Genomic DNA, 17,647 nt, shown 5'->3' with positions numbered 1-17,647 from the left:
GATTTCATTATAATATCACAAATGTATATGGCACATATTTAACAATAATTCACTAATGGTTTTTTATTGCCTAAGATAAGGTCACCAGTTTTCTTAGTCTTTGATTTTGTGAAAGATCTAAATGAGTAAGCAAGTGCAAGGTTGATGTTTTGAAACAATTAACACATGGGAGGAATAAAGTAAGAGAAATATCATAAGCATTACTCATGCTATATATCAAGATATGAGAATTTATTTGGCATAAAATATGACTAACAATATTGATAGCAGGAAGAAAGCCTACATTCAATATTCTGTGGTCAATACTCCCAGGTGACTATTTCAGACAATCTGAAACTATATCAGATCCTATTATGATTCACATTAGAAACATTAGAATTATTGATATCTATTTCACCAATGAAAAAATTGACATGGTAAACACCAAACATGTTAGTTAACTGATAACACTGAAAGAGTATCTGTGGAGATTAATCATCCAGTGACAAGTTGAAATTCCTGAACATTTACATCTTACTTTCAATATATTTTTCTATGGTCCTTGAAGTGAAGCTGCAGTTTTACAGTTCACTGTACTACAAACATTATTTTGATTGCTTGTATCATTTAAAATATTTTTCTTTTAATTAAATAATTAAATAATAAAGAAGGACCTTGGAAGACCATCAACTTAATGGCCTCTATCCAAGTACATCATCTAAGTTGTTGATTCCAAATTTTGTTCATATTTAGGGAACTTTATAGATGTAAAAATATTTCATAAATATCAATAGTATTATTGTTATTGGTAAGTATTGGTTGATGAAATACCAAATAACAAAAAGCTAATATGAATTTAATAATAATTTAAATGATTTTGTATTAATTAAAATAAATGCTTAATGATTTTTAAAAACTAACACATGTGAATGAAACATTCATTCATTAAAAATAATATTTAGTTTATATAAAAATAATATTTAGTCTATATGTGGATATAGTTTATATATGGATTTTCATTCCACTGGTTGAATTCCATGGCTGCACAAGGTCCAGATCCCCAGATTAAAAACTAGGGTATAAATCAGATTTTTAATACACCCCAGAGCCCTTTATTTACCTCCCCCCATTATTTATAGCATCTATCTGCATCTTCAGAGTTAACCATTATTCTCACTGGTAATTCTCTGAAGGAGTTTTTCTAATTTTTAAGTTTTATGTAAGGAAACATAGGATATAGTTTCTTAAAGTCTCCTTTGCTCAATATTGTTTGCAAGATCCATCCGTGTTGCTTATATCAGTATTTTGTTCACTTTTATTGCTGTATAATATCCTCTTATTTGTATATACTGTACTTTTCAAAATAAATTTATTATTGATGGATATTGGTGGTGTTTCTAATTTGGGTCTATCATGAAAAAATACTACCACGAACATTCTGGCATTCTAGTAAATGCCTTTTATTACATGTTTTTCAAAAGAACCAATTTCTCAGAATGGAATTTCTAGGTCAGTTCATGTACATGTTTGGCTTTAGAAAATACTGAGAAATAACTTTTCAGATTGACAAGTGAAATTTTCACTCCATCCATCAGTCTGTAAGAATTCTCATCACTTCCAATCCTTACCAACTCTTGGTATTTTCTGACTTTTTTCTTTTCAGCAATTTGGTTGGGTAGATAATGTTATCTTGTTGTAGTTTTAATTTGCATTACCTTGAAGAATAATAAGGTTAAGAAATACTAAAATATATTCATTTCTGATTTAGTATTTATATCATTAACATCTGCATCACTTTTGAATCTTTCTTTTTTTATTTTATTTTTTGTGTTTTGTGAATTGATTTTATATTCTGATAGCCTGTTAATTTATGATTGAATCCCAATGAGTGTGTAAAAATATTGTAGGGGTAATTCCTATCTCTGGGTGGTGTTGTCTTCCTCCAGAAATTATTTACTTTTGCATATTTCAGACAATCTCTTTTTTTCATTTTATTTATTTATTTATTTATTTATTTATTTATTTATTTTCAGTGTTTCAGCATTCTTTGTTTATGCACCTCACCCAGTGCTCCATGCAATATATGCCCACTCACTACCAGGCTCACCCAACTCCCCACCCACCCCAAAACCCTCAGTTTGTTTCTCAGAGTCCACAGTCTCTCATGGCTTGTCTCCCGCTCAAGTTTCCCCAACTCACTTCTCCTCTCCACCTCCCAATGTCCTCTGTGTTATTCCTTATGCTCCACAAGTAAGCCAAACCATATGATAATTCCCTCTGCTTGACTTATTTTACTCAGCATAATCTCCTCCAGTCCCATCCATGTTGATATAAAAGTTGGGTATTCATCCTTTCTGATGGAGGCATAATATTCCATTGTATATATGGACCATATCTTATTTATCCACTCGTCCATTGAAGGGCATCTTGGTTCTTTCCACAGCTTGGCGACTGTGGCCATTGCTGCTATGAACATTGGGGTACAGATGGCCCTTCTTTTCACTACATCTGTATCTTTGGGGTAAATACCCAGTAGTGCAATTCCATGGTCCTAGGGAAGCTCTATTTTTAATTTTTAAGGAATCTCCACACTGTTTTCCAAAGTGGCTGTACCAACTTGTATTCCCACCAACAGTGTAAGAGGATTCCCCTCTCTCCACATCCTCTCCAACAGTTGTTGTTTACTGTCTTGTTAATTTTGGCCATTCTAACTGGTGTAAGGTGGTATCTCAATGTGGTTTTGATTTGAATCTTCCTGATGGCTAATGATGATGAACATTTTTTCATGTGCCTGTTAGCCATTTGTATGTTTTCTTTGGAGAAGTGTCTGTTCATATCTTCTGCCCATTTTTTGATGCGATTATCTGTTTTATGTGTGTTCAGTTTGAGGAGTTCTTCATAGGTCTTGGATATCAGCCCTTTATCTGTAGTGTCATTTGTGAATATATTCTCCCATTCTGTGAGTTGCCTTTTCATTTTGTTGACTGTTTCCTTTGCTGTGCAGAAGCTTTTGATCTTGATGAATTCCCAAAAGTTCATTTTTGCTTTGATTTTCTTTGCCTTTGCAGACTTATCTCTTGAACCCAGTATTGGAACTAAGCAAATTTAAAGCTGGATTTCAGGTTTTTTTGAGGGCTGGTCTATTTTTAGGTTTGCTCTTATAACTAGAGTGTAGCCTTCCAGAATCTGATATATTAATCAGACTGGTCCTGAGCCCTGTTTTGCCCTTCTTTGCACTGTAGGACTGCTGAAAGCTCTACATGGTTTCCCAGGTGCTTGAATACCACTCTCTTGATTCTCAGCCCCTAGACTCTACCTTGTTTTACCCCTACCTATCAGCAAATGCCAGGAAACAAAAATGGCACCAGTAAAAATTTTGTTAAAGTATTTTCCTTTCTCTCTCAGATTCTGTCCTCTCATATCATGGTCATCTTTGTAATTTTCTGATGCCTCCAAAGAGATTTAATGCATTTTACCCACTTTTCCCAGTTATTATTAGTAGAGTTGGTCTAGGACAAGCTAGTACATCATAATCAAAACCAAAGCCCCAAATCTAATGTGTTTTTGATAGATTAGTCATAGTCTGTTCTACTGGAATCAAAAGAAACAATAACTGCATTTACTCCATGTCACAACTTTCTGCTCTAAATAGCATCAATTATTTTCTCTTTTCTTCAGAAGGGAGTGTTTCTAGTTGGCATTTGTCTTTGCTGAATATCTTCCTGAATCATTCGCATTTTGAAATGTAGGACCCCAAATTGATTGTAAACTTTTAGTGCACACCTGACTAATACAGAAAATAACAGAATTCCAACTCCTATTTCTTACACTTGAGATTATGTTTATTTCTATGTTCTTTTGAATCCTTTCCAATAACTTTAGGCTATCTTTCCCTTTCTATTCTGATCCCACTTTATTTATTGTAAATTTCAAATCTTATTTTAATTCCTTATATTTGTAATATAGTAATTGCTGTTTCCTGAATATCCTCTGCAAATTGGATGAATTTTTCCATTAAAACAACCATAGCAGTGATGTAATAAAATGCTAGCTTAATATTAAAATATTATTTTTCTATGAGTATTAAAACTAGTGGCTAAAAAGTGAGTAAAATCTTAAAAAATCATTTAAATAGTATGCATTTAATAAACATATGGTATTGATTGTATAGGAGAAAGATTTCACATTTTTTAAAATTTTTCTTTCATTATTGCAACTGACCAACATTTTATGTGGATACTTCAACATTCATTACTGCTTTGGGCATAAACCACTGGAGTGCTTCTTCCTGATAATCAGAGATGACTTCAATATCTTAGATTTAGAATACTAAAACATTCAGGAAAAATTTATATAACCTGAGAAGTTTTTCCAGTTTAAATTGAGATGCTCTTATCCTTTATTTTTGTCCTTTTATGCAAATTGGGAAAATAATATTCATAGATTTTTTTAAAGAACTTTTCTAGTTTTATTGAGAACTAATTGCATGTATCACTGTATGAAGTTTCAGATGTATAGCATGATGGTTTGACTTACATATATTGTGTAATGATTACCACAGCAGGTCAGTTAACACCCATCGTCTCACATAAATATAAAGGAAAGAAGAAAAAAAACCTCTTGTGATGAGAAGTCTTATGATTTACTCTCTTAACAGCTTTCTTATATATCATACAGCAGTATTAACAGCATGTGGTATATTATACCACTAGTCCTTACTTATTTTATGACTGGAAGTTTGTATCTTTTGACCACCTTCTTCCAGTTCCCTCTCCTCTAATCCTCACTTATGATTATGACAAGTCTGGAATTTTTTTCCATGAGTTCTTTGTTTATTTGTTTGTTTTGTGTGTGTGTGTGTGTGTGTGTGACTTCTTTATCCATTCATCCATTGGTGGGCACTTAGGTTGTTTCCATGTCTTGGTTATTGTAAATAATGCTGCTATAAACATAGGACATAGGGGTGCAGATATCTTTTTGAGTTAGTGTTTTCATTTTCTTTAGATATATTTCCAGAAGTAGAATTTCTGGATCATATGGTAGTTCTATTTTTACTCCTTTGAAGAATCTCTATACTGTTTTCCATAGCGGGTGTACCAATTTATAATCCCGCCAAGATTGTACAAGGGATCCTTTTCCCCCACATCCCACTAGCATTTGTTATCTCTTGTCTTTTTGATGGTGTCCACTCTTAGCAGGTGTTAGGTGATATTCCATTGCAGTTTTAATTTTTAAGTCCATAATTACTGTAATGTTAAGCATCTTTCATGTACCAGTTTGCAAACTATTTTCTTTTTTTAAAATTTCTTTTCAGTGTAACAGAATTCATTGTTTATGCACCATACCCAGTGCTTCATGCAATATGTGCCCTCCATAATACCCACCACCAGGCTCACCCAGCCTCCCACCCCTCGCCCCTTAAAAACCCTCAGATTGCTTTTTTCTAAAGATTTTATTTATTTATTTGACAGACAGAGATCACAAGTAGGCAGAGAAGCAGGCAGAGAGAGAGGAGGAAGCAGGCTCCCCACTGAGCAGCAGAGAGCCAGACTCTGGGCTTGATCCCAGGACCCTGGGATCATGACCTGAGCCAAAGGCAGAGGCTTTAACCCACTGAGCCATCCAGGGCCCCCCTCAGATTGTTTTTCAGAGTCCATAGTCTCTCATGGTTCATCTCCCCCTCCAATTTCCCTCAACTCCCTTCTCCTCTCTATCTCCCCATGTTCTTAGTGTTATTTCTTATGCTCCACAAATAAGTGAAACCATATGATAATTGACTCTCTCTGCTTGACTTATTTCACTCAGCATAACCTCTTCCAGTCCAGTCCATGTTGATACAAAAGCAAACTATATATCTTCTTTGGCAATATATCTTTTGCCCATTTAAAAAATTGAATTATTTGGTATTTAGCTATTGAGTTGTATGAGTTCTTTATATATTTTGGATATTAACTTCTTCTCAGATATATGGTTTGGAAATATTATTTTCCATTTTGTAGGTTGTCTTTTCACTTTGTTGATGGTTACTTTGTTGTGCAGAAGCCTTTTAGCCTGATGTAGTCTCACTTTATTTTTTATTCAGTTGCTTGTGTTTTAGGCATAATATCTAAAAAATTATTACCAAGACCCATGTCAAGAAAACTTTTTCCTATATGTTTTCTAGGAGTTTCATGGCTTCAGATCTTACACTTAAGTCTTTAATCCATTTTGAGTTAATTTTTGTGAGTTAATTTTTGTGTAAGACAGGGCTCAAGTTTCATTCTTTTACATATGAATATCCGATTTCCCCAGCACCATTTATTGAAGAGACTGTCTTTTCTCCACTGAGTATGTTTGACTCCCTTGTCAAATATCACTTGACCATATATGCCTGGGTTTATTTCTGAATTCTCATTTCTGTTCTAGTGGTCTATTTGTCTGTTTTTATACCAGTACCATGCTGTTTTAATTACTACAGTTTTGTAAGATAGCTTGAAAACAGAAAGTCTGATGCTTCCTGCTTTATTCTTCTTTCTTAGGATTTCTTTTGTTATTTGGGTTCTGTGTAATGTCATGTAAATTTTTGAAATATTTTTTCTATTTTCTTAAAGAATACCATTTGATATCCTGATAGGGACTGCATTGAATCTATAGATGGCTTTTTGTATTATTGACATTTTAACAATATTAATTCTTCCAATCTATAAATACAGGATACCTTTTCATTTATTTATGTCTTCTTTCAATTTCTTTCATTAATGTCTTATAGTTTTCAGAGTAAAGATCTTTCACCTCATTGGTAAAATTTATTAAGTATTTCATTGTTTTTGATGCTATTGTAATAGGATCAATTTCTTTATTTCTTTTTCAGAAAATTTGTTTATAGTGTGTAGGAAAACTAACTTTTTTGTATGTTAATTTTGTATCCTGCAACTTTCTGAATTTGTTGATTAGTTCTAACAGTTTTTTGGTTGAGTTTTTAGAATTTTCTATATATAAAATCATGTTCAGTATGTTAACTAACTTTAAAAAAGAAACTAAAAAATAATAAAATAAAATCATTTCATCTGCAAATAGTGATGATTTTACTCTTCCTGTCCAATTCTAGTGCTTTTTATTTATATTTCTTGCCTGATTGCTCTAGCTAAAACTTCTGATGCTGTGTTGAATCAAAATGGAGAGAGTAGGCACTCTTGTTTCTGATCTTAGAAGAAAAGCTTTAAACAGTTAATCATTGAGTATGAAATTAATTGTGGGCTTTTTACATATGATCTTTATTATGTTGAGATGCATTCCTTCTAAGCCTAATTTGTTAAGTGTTTTCTTTATCATGAATATAGGTTGAATTTTGCAAAATGCTTTTTCTGCATCTATTGAGAGGTTTATATGGTTCTTTTCTTTTGTTCTATTAATATGAGGTATTGCAATGATTTGTGTATGTTGAAACACCTTTGCATCCCAGGGATAAATTCTACTTTATCATGGTGAATGGTACTTTTAATGTGTTACTGAATTCAGCTTACGAGTATTTTATCAAGAATATTTGCATCTGGGGTGCCTGGGTGGCTCAGTCGTTAAGCATCTGCCTTCTGCTTGGGTCATGATCCCAGGGTCCTGAGATTGAGCCCCACAGTAGGCTTTCTGCTCAGCCGGAAGCCTGCTTCTCCCTCTTCCACTCCCCCTGCTTGTGTTCCTTCTCTTGCTGTCTCTCTCTCTTTTTCTGTCAAATAAATAAATAAATAAACAAATGAATAAAATAAATACATTCTTAAAAAAAAAAAAGAAATATTTGCATCTGAATTCATTAGGGATATTTCCTGAGGTTCTCTTTTCTAGTAGGGTCCTTATTTGTCCCTGGTATCAGGATAATGAGTTTGGAAGTGTTCTTTTCTCTTTAATTTTCTGAAAGAGTTAGAGAAGTATTGGTGTTACTTCTTTAAGTGTTTGGTTAAAAATCACCAGTGTAGCCATCTAGCCCTGAGCTTTTCTTCATTGGAAGATTTTTGACAACTGTTCAATCTCCTTATTAGTATATATCTATCTATCTAGAGAGAAAAAGAGAGAAAGAACATATGTTTTATTAGATATGAAAGAGGTTAGAACACTACAGGTACAGACATTTAAAGCCATGAGAGGCTATTATGAGCCACTATAGCAAATAAATTTGAATATTTAGATAAAATGGACAACTGTCTGGAAAAGCAAAACCTTAGAAAATCTTCACAAAAAGGGGAGCCTGGCTGGCTTACTCAGTAGAGCATACAACTCTTGACCTGGGGGTCATGAGCTCAAGCCTCATATAGGGTATAGAGCTTAAGAAAAAAATATTCACAAAAAGAAATAGAAAATGAAAATAATTTTGTGCCTGTTAAAAAAACTGAATATGTAATTTAAAATCTTCCTATAAAGACCCATTTTGTTTGGTAATCTGTGAATTTTACTAAATATTTAAGGAAGACATATGTCAATTCTCACAAACCCTTCTAAATAGGAAGAAAAACAGTCTTAAACTTTTTAAATTAGTCTTTATACTAAAACATCTCAGAAACATTATAAGAAAAAAATCATTGGCCAATTTCATAAATAAACATAATGAAAAATTATACTATGTTAGGATACTGAATCCAGAAATATATGGAAAAACTATTTATCACAACCAAGTTTGGTTTATACCAAAAATATAAGGTTAGTGTAAATTCAAAAATGTATCAATATATTTTACTATATTTCAGAATAAATGAAAAATATCATATAATCATTTTTTTCAGAAACCCTTAGTTTTTCAATTTTTTTGTTCAAGGAACTCAGACACAGTACCGTTTCTATAATGATTACTGCAGTTTCAGAGCTTCATGTAAGCACTATAATAAAAATATGTCAACTCTTGAAGGCATTCTTCTTTAGAAAACTTGCTAACAGCAGGGCCCTTTGAATCATATCCTGTAGATCAATCTGACATTACTTTTTCAGCTGTCCCTCCTGAGATCTTTCTGAAGCTACAAAGAAAAGGAAACAATAATTCTTTTATGGCTATCATAATTACTGAAATGGAGTCACATGGTGTTTCTTTTGCATGCACTTTTGGAAAAGTGTGCTTCTTTGCTTGTTAAAACATTGTTAGAAAAGGAGTGAAAATTTTGTGTGTCAGAGTCGAGTAGAATTCAGAGATGACATCTTTTTGCTTTTATTCTTGTCTGTAGCAGTCACCTGAGCTGAAGAGAGGCAACATTATCCCACATTAAATCTGCTTATTGAATGACCACTCACCTCCCAGACTACTTTTATTTGTTATTCAAATACATTTTAAAAGTTACGATAATACTATATAGGCACACCAAAAACTGTAGCTACATATTCTCTTCTCTGATTAAATTGTTTGATATTCTAAATTATTTTTTATTATTTTTTAAAGATTATATTTATTTATTTGACACAGAGAGAGAGAGGGAACACAAGCAGGGGGAATGGGAGAGGGAGAAGCAGGCACCTCGCTGAGTAGGCAGCCTGATGCAGGGCTGATCCCAGTGGGATCATGACCTGAGCCAAAGGCAGAAGCTTAACGATTAAGCCACCCACGTGCCCCTGATATTCTAAATTATTAAATGCAGTTTCATAATGTGGGTAATGTAAAGTTGGTGTGTTTAAAAGAACATGAATATTGGGGTGTCTGGGTGGCTACAATGGTTAAGCATCTGCCTTTAGCTCAGGTCATGATCTCCAGGTCCTGGGATTGAGCCCCATGTCAGGCATCTGCTTCTGCCTTTCCCACTGTTTGTGTTCTCTCTCTCTCTTTCTCTCTCACTCAAATGAATAAATAAAATAAAAAAAATAAAAATAAAAATAAATAAAACATGAATATTAATGTACACATCTGTTATACAAATGATGTTCCTATACTTTCATACCCATAAAAATGAAGACAATCCATACAATTCTGTGATGTACCTTCTGTTAGTAATTAATGGCTTACAATGAGGTCCTCATCCATTTTTTTACCTTTTAATGAGATAAACAAAACTTAGCCAAAATCTTGGCCATATATATAATACAATAATGTCACTTGCTTAACTTTCCTGAGGCCTCAATTTCTCATTTGTGAAATTGTTGCAAGAATACCTATCTTGTAGGGGCACCTGGGTGGCTCACTTGTTGAGCATCTGCCTTCAGCTCAGGTCATGATCCCAGGGTCCTGAGATCAGGCCCCACATCGGGCTCTCTGCTCAGTGGGAAGCCTGCTTCTTCCTCTCCCATTCCCCCTGCTTGTGTTTCCCTCTCTCGCTCACTGTATCTCTCTCTGTCAAATAATAAATAAAATCTTAAAAAAAAAATACCTATCTTGTAGATATTATGTGAGAATTGCAAAAAGATAACATGAAGTTTGTCTTGGTGGTGCCTAGCATTTAACATGAGCAATCAAATTGACTTCTTTTTTGTATCAGGCAATTTCATTTCTGTGTCCCACTCACAGACCCAGAAAAAAAGCTCCTTAATTAGTCTCTCCTAATTGAACCAGGGATATATCCTTAATTAATGTAAATAAATGTATAGGTTGGGACAAGCCAATTATCTCTTCTCAATAAATAAACTCTGGCATAAATACTGGAGCCAACTGGTAGTTTCTTGAATTATAGGATTATATCAACTTGATTTGGGGGGTCTCCCACATTAGGTGTTGTATAAAATGCGGCAGTGGAGAAAGTGAACAGATAATTTAAGGGGAAGTATGTGGGAGTGTGAGAGGGACTGAATAGTTTCCAATGTACAAACCTAGCACCCTTGTCTCCTAATATTTTTGATCTCATATGTAAATTTCATTATGCCATATTTTAAGAATCTACTCTTTATTTTATATGCCCTTTTTAAGCATATAATTTTTTTACTTTAGCTAACTTATGTTCTAATATTACAAATCCAATGAGTTTGAGTCATCAATTACTCCAGTGCTTCTAAAATTTTGTTATTTAGGGCAGCTTTTATTTTTCAAGATATTAAGTTACATCATGATTTTTATTAGTATTTATTTCTAAGTTCACTATAAAATTACTTAATATATTTGCTAATATTACATAGAATGTTTTGAAACTGACATCTTTACATTAAAATATTAGTGGATTCATTGTATATTTCAATATTGAGGAAAAAAGAGACTATGAAGATTACATAAGGCCAAGGAGGAAAAATTATCAAAAAGTTTGTCCAATAATTGAATGGGTTATGCATAAAATAAAATCCCAAATTTTAGTACATATTAATATTTATGAATATATTACTTAGGTTGCTTTTGACACAAATTTAAAAACATACCTAATTTAAAGGATAAAGTTATTTATTATGTAAGAAGAAGCAAACTATCTAATGATGTCAGCATAGATCTTTCTGTCTTTTCACTCAGCTGTCTTCAATATGCTGGCTGTCCTTAGTCTTGTCCTTTCATGCATCCAAAATGTTGCTGCAGGCTCTGTGATCCAATACAACTTTGCCCAAAACATAAAGGGCAGCTGCCCACCCCCAGATTGTTTTTAAATTCTGGAATTTAGATTTCCCCAAAAGTCCCCCAAGACACTTCCTGTTAAAACCTACTGGATTTAAATTTCTGGTGTTCTCTATTGTCCAAGAAGAATTTTGAATAATTCCTCTTTATTCTCAAATGTGCTCCTGTTTAGATAATAAATTATAATTAAGTTTGGTCACATGGCTATGCCTTGGAGCACGAGATCCTGAATGAAAAAGCAAATCTTATTTTTAGCCTCTCATAGAAAGTGATTTTGGCAAGGGATAATGTAATGGCTTTGGGGTAGGCAACCAACAATATCTGTCACATATTAAGTACCAAACCATTTCCTATTTCTGATTATGAAGTTAGACATTGTACAAATTAGATTAACTTATGCTAAAATTCTCTGTGATAATCAAGGTGTCTGTGAATGTGAATTTAGGAAAAAGTTCAAATGAGTAAATTTTATCATTAGAGGAAATTCAATTTGGTCTTTCATATCAAAATAATGATAAAGATGAACAACTTTCCACTTTTTAGTTATTTTTATTACTTTTGATGGTATTATAAATAATTTCTCTGCTTTTTTCCCTAGAATTAGACCCAGTGACCAAGCAACTTATGCTCTATACAGCTAAACCAACTTTTGGCCATCTGACAGATGTAAGTAAAATGTCCAAGTTATAATAAATATCACTATTCATGGTAATTAAATGCAAGCATCTATTATATTTTAATGTTTAGTACCTTTGCTACTAAAATAACTGGAATATTATCCACTCCCTAGAAAATACTGGAGTAGGATATTTCTACCTACTTATGTGTTTTAATGTGGGGTTATGGTAATATTTTTGGCAACGTGGGGATTTATACTAGACCACAAAAATTCTCATAGCCTGTTTCAACAAACTGTACCATATAATCATCCTTACATAAAAGGGAATCACTTAAGGGGGGTGCCTGGGTGGCAGAGTCAGTTGAACCTCCCATTCTTGATTTTGGTTCCTGTCATGATCTCAGGGTCATGAGATCCAGCCTTGGGTGGGGCTATGTGCTCAGCTCTGAGTCTGCTTAAGACTCTCTCTCCCTCTTCTGCCCCCACCCCCACTCTTTCTCTATCTCTTTCTCTAAAAATAAATAAACTCTTTAAAAAAAAAAGAGTTTCACCTATGTTTTCAGATCTTACATTTAAGTTTGTAATTAATTTTGAGTTGATTTTTTGGTATGATGTAAGATAAGGGTCTAGTTTCATTCTTTTACACACCTATAATATGTGACAACATGGATGAACCTTGAGGATCTTATGCTTAATGAAATAAATCAGTCACAGAAGGACAAATATTCTATGATTCCACTTATATGAGATAACTATCATGGAAGCAAAGACTAGAATGAGAGGGAAATGGATAGTTGCTAATCAATGTATAAATTAATCAATAAAAGCAATAATATAGTCAATAAAATTCTTGAGAGCTACTGTACAACATTTTGCCTACAGATAGCAATACTATATTGTTAATTAAAATCTTTTAAGAGGCTAAATCTCATGTTAAGTGTTTTTAGCACAATAAAATATTTTTTATAATTTCACATTTTTAAGAGCAGTACATTTAAATAGATATTTCAAAAGCTGTACATTTTTTGTTTTAGTATGTCCATTTTATGTGACTAAAGTATTACTTGTAGTTGTAATAAGCACATGTTATGCCAATCTTTATAAAACTTATATTTATAATATCCTATAGAATGCATAGAGGACCATTAAAAATTAGATCACATTAGAATAGTTAGTTCAAGTTAGAATATTTGATAACTTACACAAGAAATGTGAAGAAACCCTTGAACAACTTTATGATATAATGAAGAGTATGCAGAAAGTTTATATCAATAACATTTCAGAGAGGTCTGGAGAAAGCCAGATAGCTTGATGGAAGGCACAACCCAAGTCCACATGTCTGGAGAGGATGTTTGTGAAAGGTGGCAAACTATGCTGTGTCATATGCAAAAAAAGGCAGAGAGAAGTCAAAGGGAAAGGAAACAGATTGGCTCTTTAACCAAATAGGGTCTTTGAGGACCAGAAATCCCTAAAGGGAACTTTTAAAGACTAACTTGTTTATAGTGTGGTGCTCAGTGCAAGCCTTGACCTCTGTCTCCCCACAAAATCATTAGTGAAATCTACATGACTCACTCTGATGCTTTCAGTGTTTTCTTATGGGTGAATTTGGACACATGTTGAGTCTTCCTTCAAGACTAATGTGTGGTAAAGTCCCCCAAAGAGGATAACATCTGGGTTTTATTTTGAGAAGTTAACTGGGATTTGTGATTAAGGTGCAGTTCTCAGCTGTATTTTGTATTAAATCATCAAGATGAAAGTGAGACAAGAGTGTTTCATTACTGTGGTTGCCAAATGACACAAACCATGATGATAGTTGGCGTATGACTTCATAGAAGAGGAACATTATGAGATGAGCATTTGCAAAGTTTAATACTGAAGATTAAAATAAAATACCAAATTCATGTACCATTTCATGTATTGAGTTCTGAGAGAATCAAGAAATGATATTCTAAAGTCTTTGGCTAGTAATGGATGTGTTTTTGAGCTACAAAAGTTAACCAAGTTTTTAAGATAGCAAAACCTTTCAGGATTATAATAAGATGTCCATGGCTGATGTTGCCTGGAGAGGTAGAATTTCTTGGAGAAAGTACTCTATTGGGTGAATTGGTTGTTAATTGAGTATTAGAATGATTTGTTGAGGTCAAAAGCAACCAAGAAAAAAAAAACAGAGAAATGTATGGGGAATATAATGCCAGTGACATAAGAAAAATATTTTGATTTGTGATTATAATATGCCAGTGAAATGTTCAGGAGTAGGAGGTATAAAGTAGAAAAATGAAAAAGATTACAAAATCATTTTCAAGACCAGTGCTAAGAATTACATAAGGTGGACATGTCTCTGTTTTGGGGGCAATATATTATAAAGTGGAAAGTAGCCAGGATTAAGAGGACAAGATTTTGATCATAAGTCAAAAAGACAGGTAATAAGAGACTTCTACATATATTTTAAAACTCCAGAGACTTTGTAGTAAGACTTGTGATAAGATGATGTGGAGAAAATGTTAGAATTACTCAGAGATAGTCACTTGAAGAGCTATTTATAAATAAGCGCTCCTGGAAAGAGCTTGAATTCATTAAAACCCCAAATTTTCCTCCCTCCTATCTGTCTCTTAAGTAAAGCTGATCCAGGAGGAAGAAGATTAGGGGTAATAATGCTTGTCCTTGGTAGATAAAAATGGAATCGTTGACTTGAAACTTCAGTTGTCAGTTCAAAGTGGGCCATTTGCAGATTACTAACATGTGGATCAGCTGCCTGAGGTCATATGTGCTAGCGAACAGGAAAAAAATGGCCTGCAGAACTTGCCCTGGGCACTGAAATTGCCCACTAATTTAATTCTGGTCTGATGGTTGTCCTACATAAAGCTGATATGACCAACAGAGACATGAAGAAACATATTTGGAAATAAAAACAAAGAACTTTCCAAGATGCTGGGAAGTAGAAACACTTAGCCACTCATTTTAGGTTAAGGGTACAAATTATATGCTTGTCATAGAGAAGTTAAGCTCCTAAAATGAGAGTAGTTTGAAAGTAAGGCAGAGATACCACTATTAGAAGCTAAAGCGGAGAAAAGGCCCACAGTTTCTGGCAGGTGGGCTCTGACTCTTAGGATGAAATGTGGTTAGTAGGTGAGGGCTGAACTTCTGAGTTCCCCTCTGTACTTCCCCTTCTGTAGCACTAATTGCCTAGTCCCTGAACTTAAGATATACCTACTGACCTCTGCTGACTCAAGTATAACTTTGCCTGACTCTACTGAGAGGGATAAGTCCAGAATTAAGAGAAGAGACTCTCTTGAAAGCTGAGTCATCAGACTAGATCAGAAACACTACTCAGAAGAGGACACTGAAAAGGCTCCTTTATTCCTTAGGAGCAGACTTTCAGCTAGTACCCATTGGAGCCGTAGGTATCACAAGTAAAATCTGGTGTTCTTGAAAATTTTTTTTTTTTTTTAGGGGAATGCAGATGTTTTTTGTCTGTAATGTATAAATAAGAAAGAGGATTTTATTTATGGGGTTAGTGGATATAGGAAATGCTGGAAAGGGCTGGCTAACTGGCAGGAACTGACACCTGCATGAGCAAAGATATAATCTATGCATTCAGGGGAACTGAACATGATGGGGAAATGTGATATATCAGAGAAACAGGCATTTAAAAGGCAGCAGAAAGAGGAAAATGGAGTAAGGAGAAAATCCTAGGTTGGAATTGTGGCCAGAGATAGACTTAGAAGAAGATACACATTTCTAATTAAACTTTAAGTTGCTTGCAGTGGCAGGTTTAAAAATAAAAGTTCTGTTTTGCCTTAGAATTTCCAGTTGCTCACTAATGACTTTTTGTGATTTTATTTTACTTTTTTATGCTTAGTAGAAAAACAGTGCCGCATCCAACTTCAGGTTTAGGGACAGGAGCAAGAAGAGAGGCTGTGTACAAAGCCAGCCACATGTGTTAAACTATGAAGCACAAGAGCACAACAACAACAACAACAACAACAACATTTTATTCTCCAATGTGTTAATAATCATGCAAGTGCTCACTTTTAGTTCTGTATTTGTGACTATGATGTTTTCTGACAATTCTAAATTGACTTCAAATTTGGCCTCCTTCAAGGCCATCTATTAGTGACTTGCTGTGATGTTTTCAATGTTTTCTTGTGGTTGAATTTGGACCCATGTTGAGTCTTCCTTTAAGACTAATGTATGGTGAGGATAGAAGTCCTCCAAAGGGGACAACATCGGGTTTTGATTTTGAGAACTCGACTGGGATTTGTGATTAAAGTGTAGCTCCCAGATGCATTTTGGATTAAATCATTATGATGAAAGTGAGACAAGAGTGTTTGTACAAACTAGTATTATTTTAACTAATTCCCGCAAAATCAAAATTAAAAGAACAGAATATATATCTGAATGAAATACCTGTATCTTTTATACACCTTATTCATGCTGATCAGCATTTTTTTCACAGACTTACAATTATTTTTACTAGTTTATAAAAATGAGGAGTTTCAGACACAGATCATAAATGTCTGTATAATTATTGGATATTTAAACAAAGTCAAATTCTTATAGCCGAAAGAGCCAGCATTGAAATTTAACTTGGATCTCACTCCCACTCATATGCTCAAACTCTTTTTAATTCTCCTGTGTTTACTTTTAAAAACACTGTTGTTTTGGGTGCCTGGGTGGCTCAGTCAGTTAAGTGTGCAACTCTTGATTTAGGCTCAGGTGATGATCTCAGGGTGGTGGGATTGAGCTCTGATTTGGGCTCCCTGTTCAGTGGGGAGTCTGCTTGCCTCCCTCTCCCTCTATGCTTTCCTCCTATGCAACTCTCACTCACTCTAAAATAATCTTTAAAAAAAAAACAAAAACAAAAAACTATTATTTTACCTTTCACAACTAATCTACAATAAATCTGGAAATAACCTTTGTGTATGGTGTGAATTTAAGGTCAAGTGTATTGTTTTGTTTTTGTTTTTTACACATGTCCAATTTTCCCAGCTTTATGTATTGAAAAGACCATCCTTTTACTCATTGAACCACATTGCCATCATTCTTATAAATCAGGTGATTATATATGAGTGAGCCTCTTTATATATTCCCTGTAATGTAATAGAGGTACATTTTCCCCTCACACCAAAATAGGTTAATTTTTGAGGATTATAGGGACGCCTGGGTGGCTCAGTTGGTTAAGCAGCTGCCTTCGGCTCAGGTCATGATTCCAGTGTCCTGGGATCGAGTCCCGCATCGGGCTCCTTGCTCAGCAGGAGCCTGCTTCTCCCTCTGCCTCTGCCTGCCATTCTGTCTGCCTGTGCTTGCTCTCTCTCCCTCTCTCTCTGACAAATAAATAAAATCTTAAAAAAAAATTTTTTGAGGATTATATATAAATTCTGCTTTTTTTCATAGAAGAAATCCTCTTGCCTTATTTTTCTTCATAATTGCCTTGCCGATTTTCCCCTTCTTTGAATTTCCATTTAAATTTTACCATAAAATCGACTTATCAATATCCACAAAATAACCTTCTGGGATTTTAAGGCTTTCTATTTGTCTTTGCTTTTCAGTAGTAATTTTTTTTAAATTTTTTTATTTGT

At 33.9% G+C, this 17,647-nt stretch overlaps 1 protein-coding gene across 1 annotated transcript in view; it reads left to right on the top strand.

Moving 5' to 3' along the window:
• The window catches only part of CNBD1 (cyclic nucleotide binding domain containing 1), a 472,936-nt gene that overhangs the window by 412,413 nt on the left and 42,876 nt on the right, over positions 1 to 17,647 (top strand). The window contains exon 11 of the mRNA XM_047728365.1: positions 12,048 to 12,115. Within this exon, the coding sequence (XP_047584321.1) occupies positions 12,048 to 12,115 (68 nt within the window). The remainder of the gene's footprint in view (positions 1 to 12,047; positions 12,116 to 17,647) is intronic.

This window comes from Lutra lutra, chromosome 4 (genome assembly GCF_902655055.1).
Source record: "Lutra lutra chromosome 4, mLutLut1.2, whole genome shotgun sequence".
In the NCBI taxonomy this organism is placed as follows: domain Eukaryota; kingdom Metazoa; phylum Chordata; class Mammalia; order Carnivora; family Mustelidae; genus Lutra; species Lutra lutra.
This window is presented reverse-complemented; position numbering and strand designations above follow the sequence as displayed.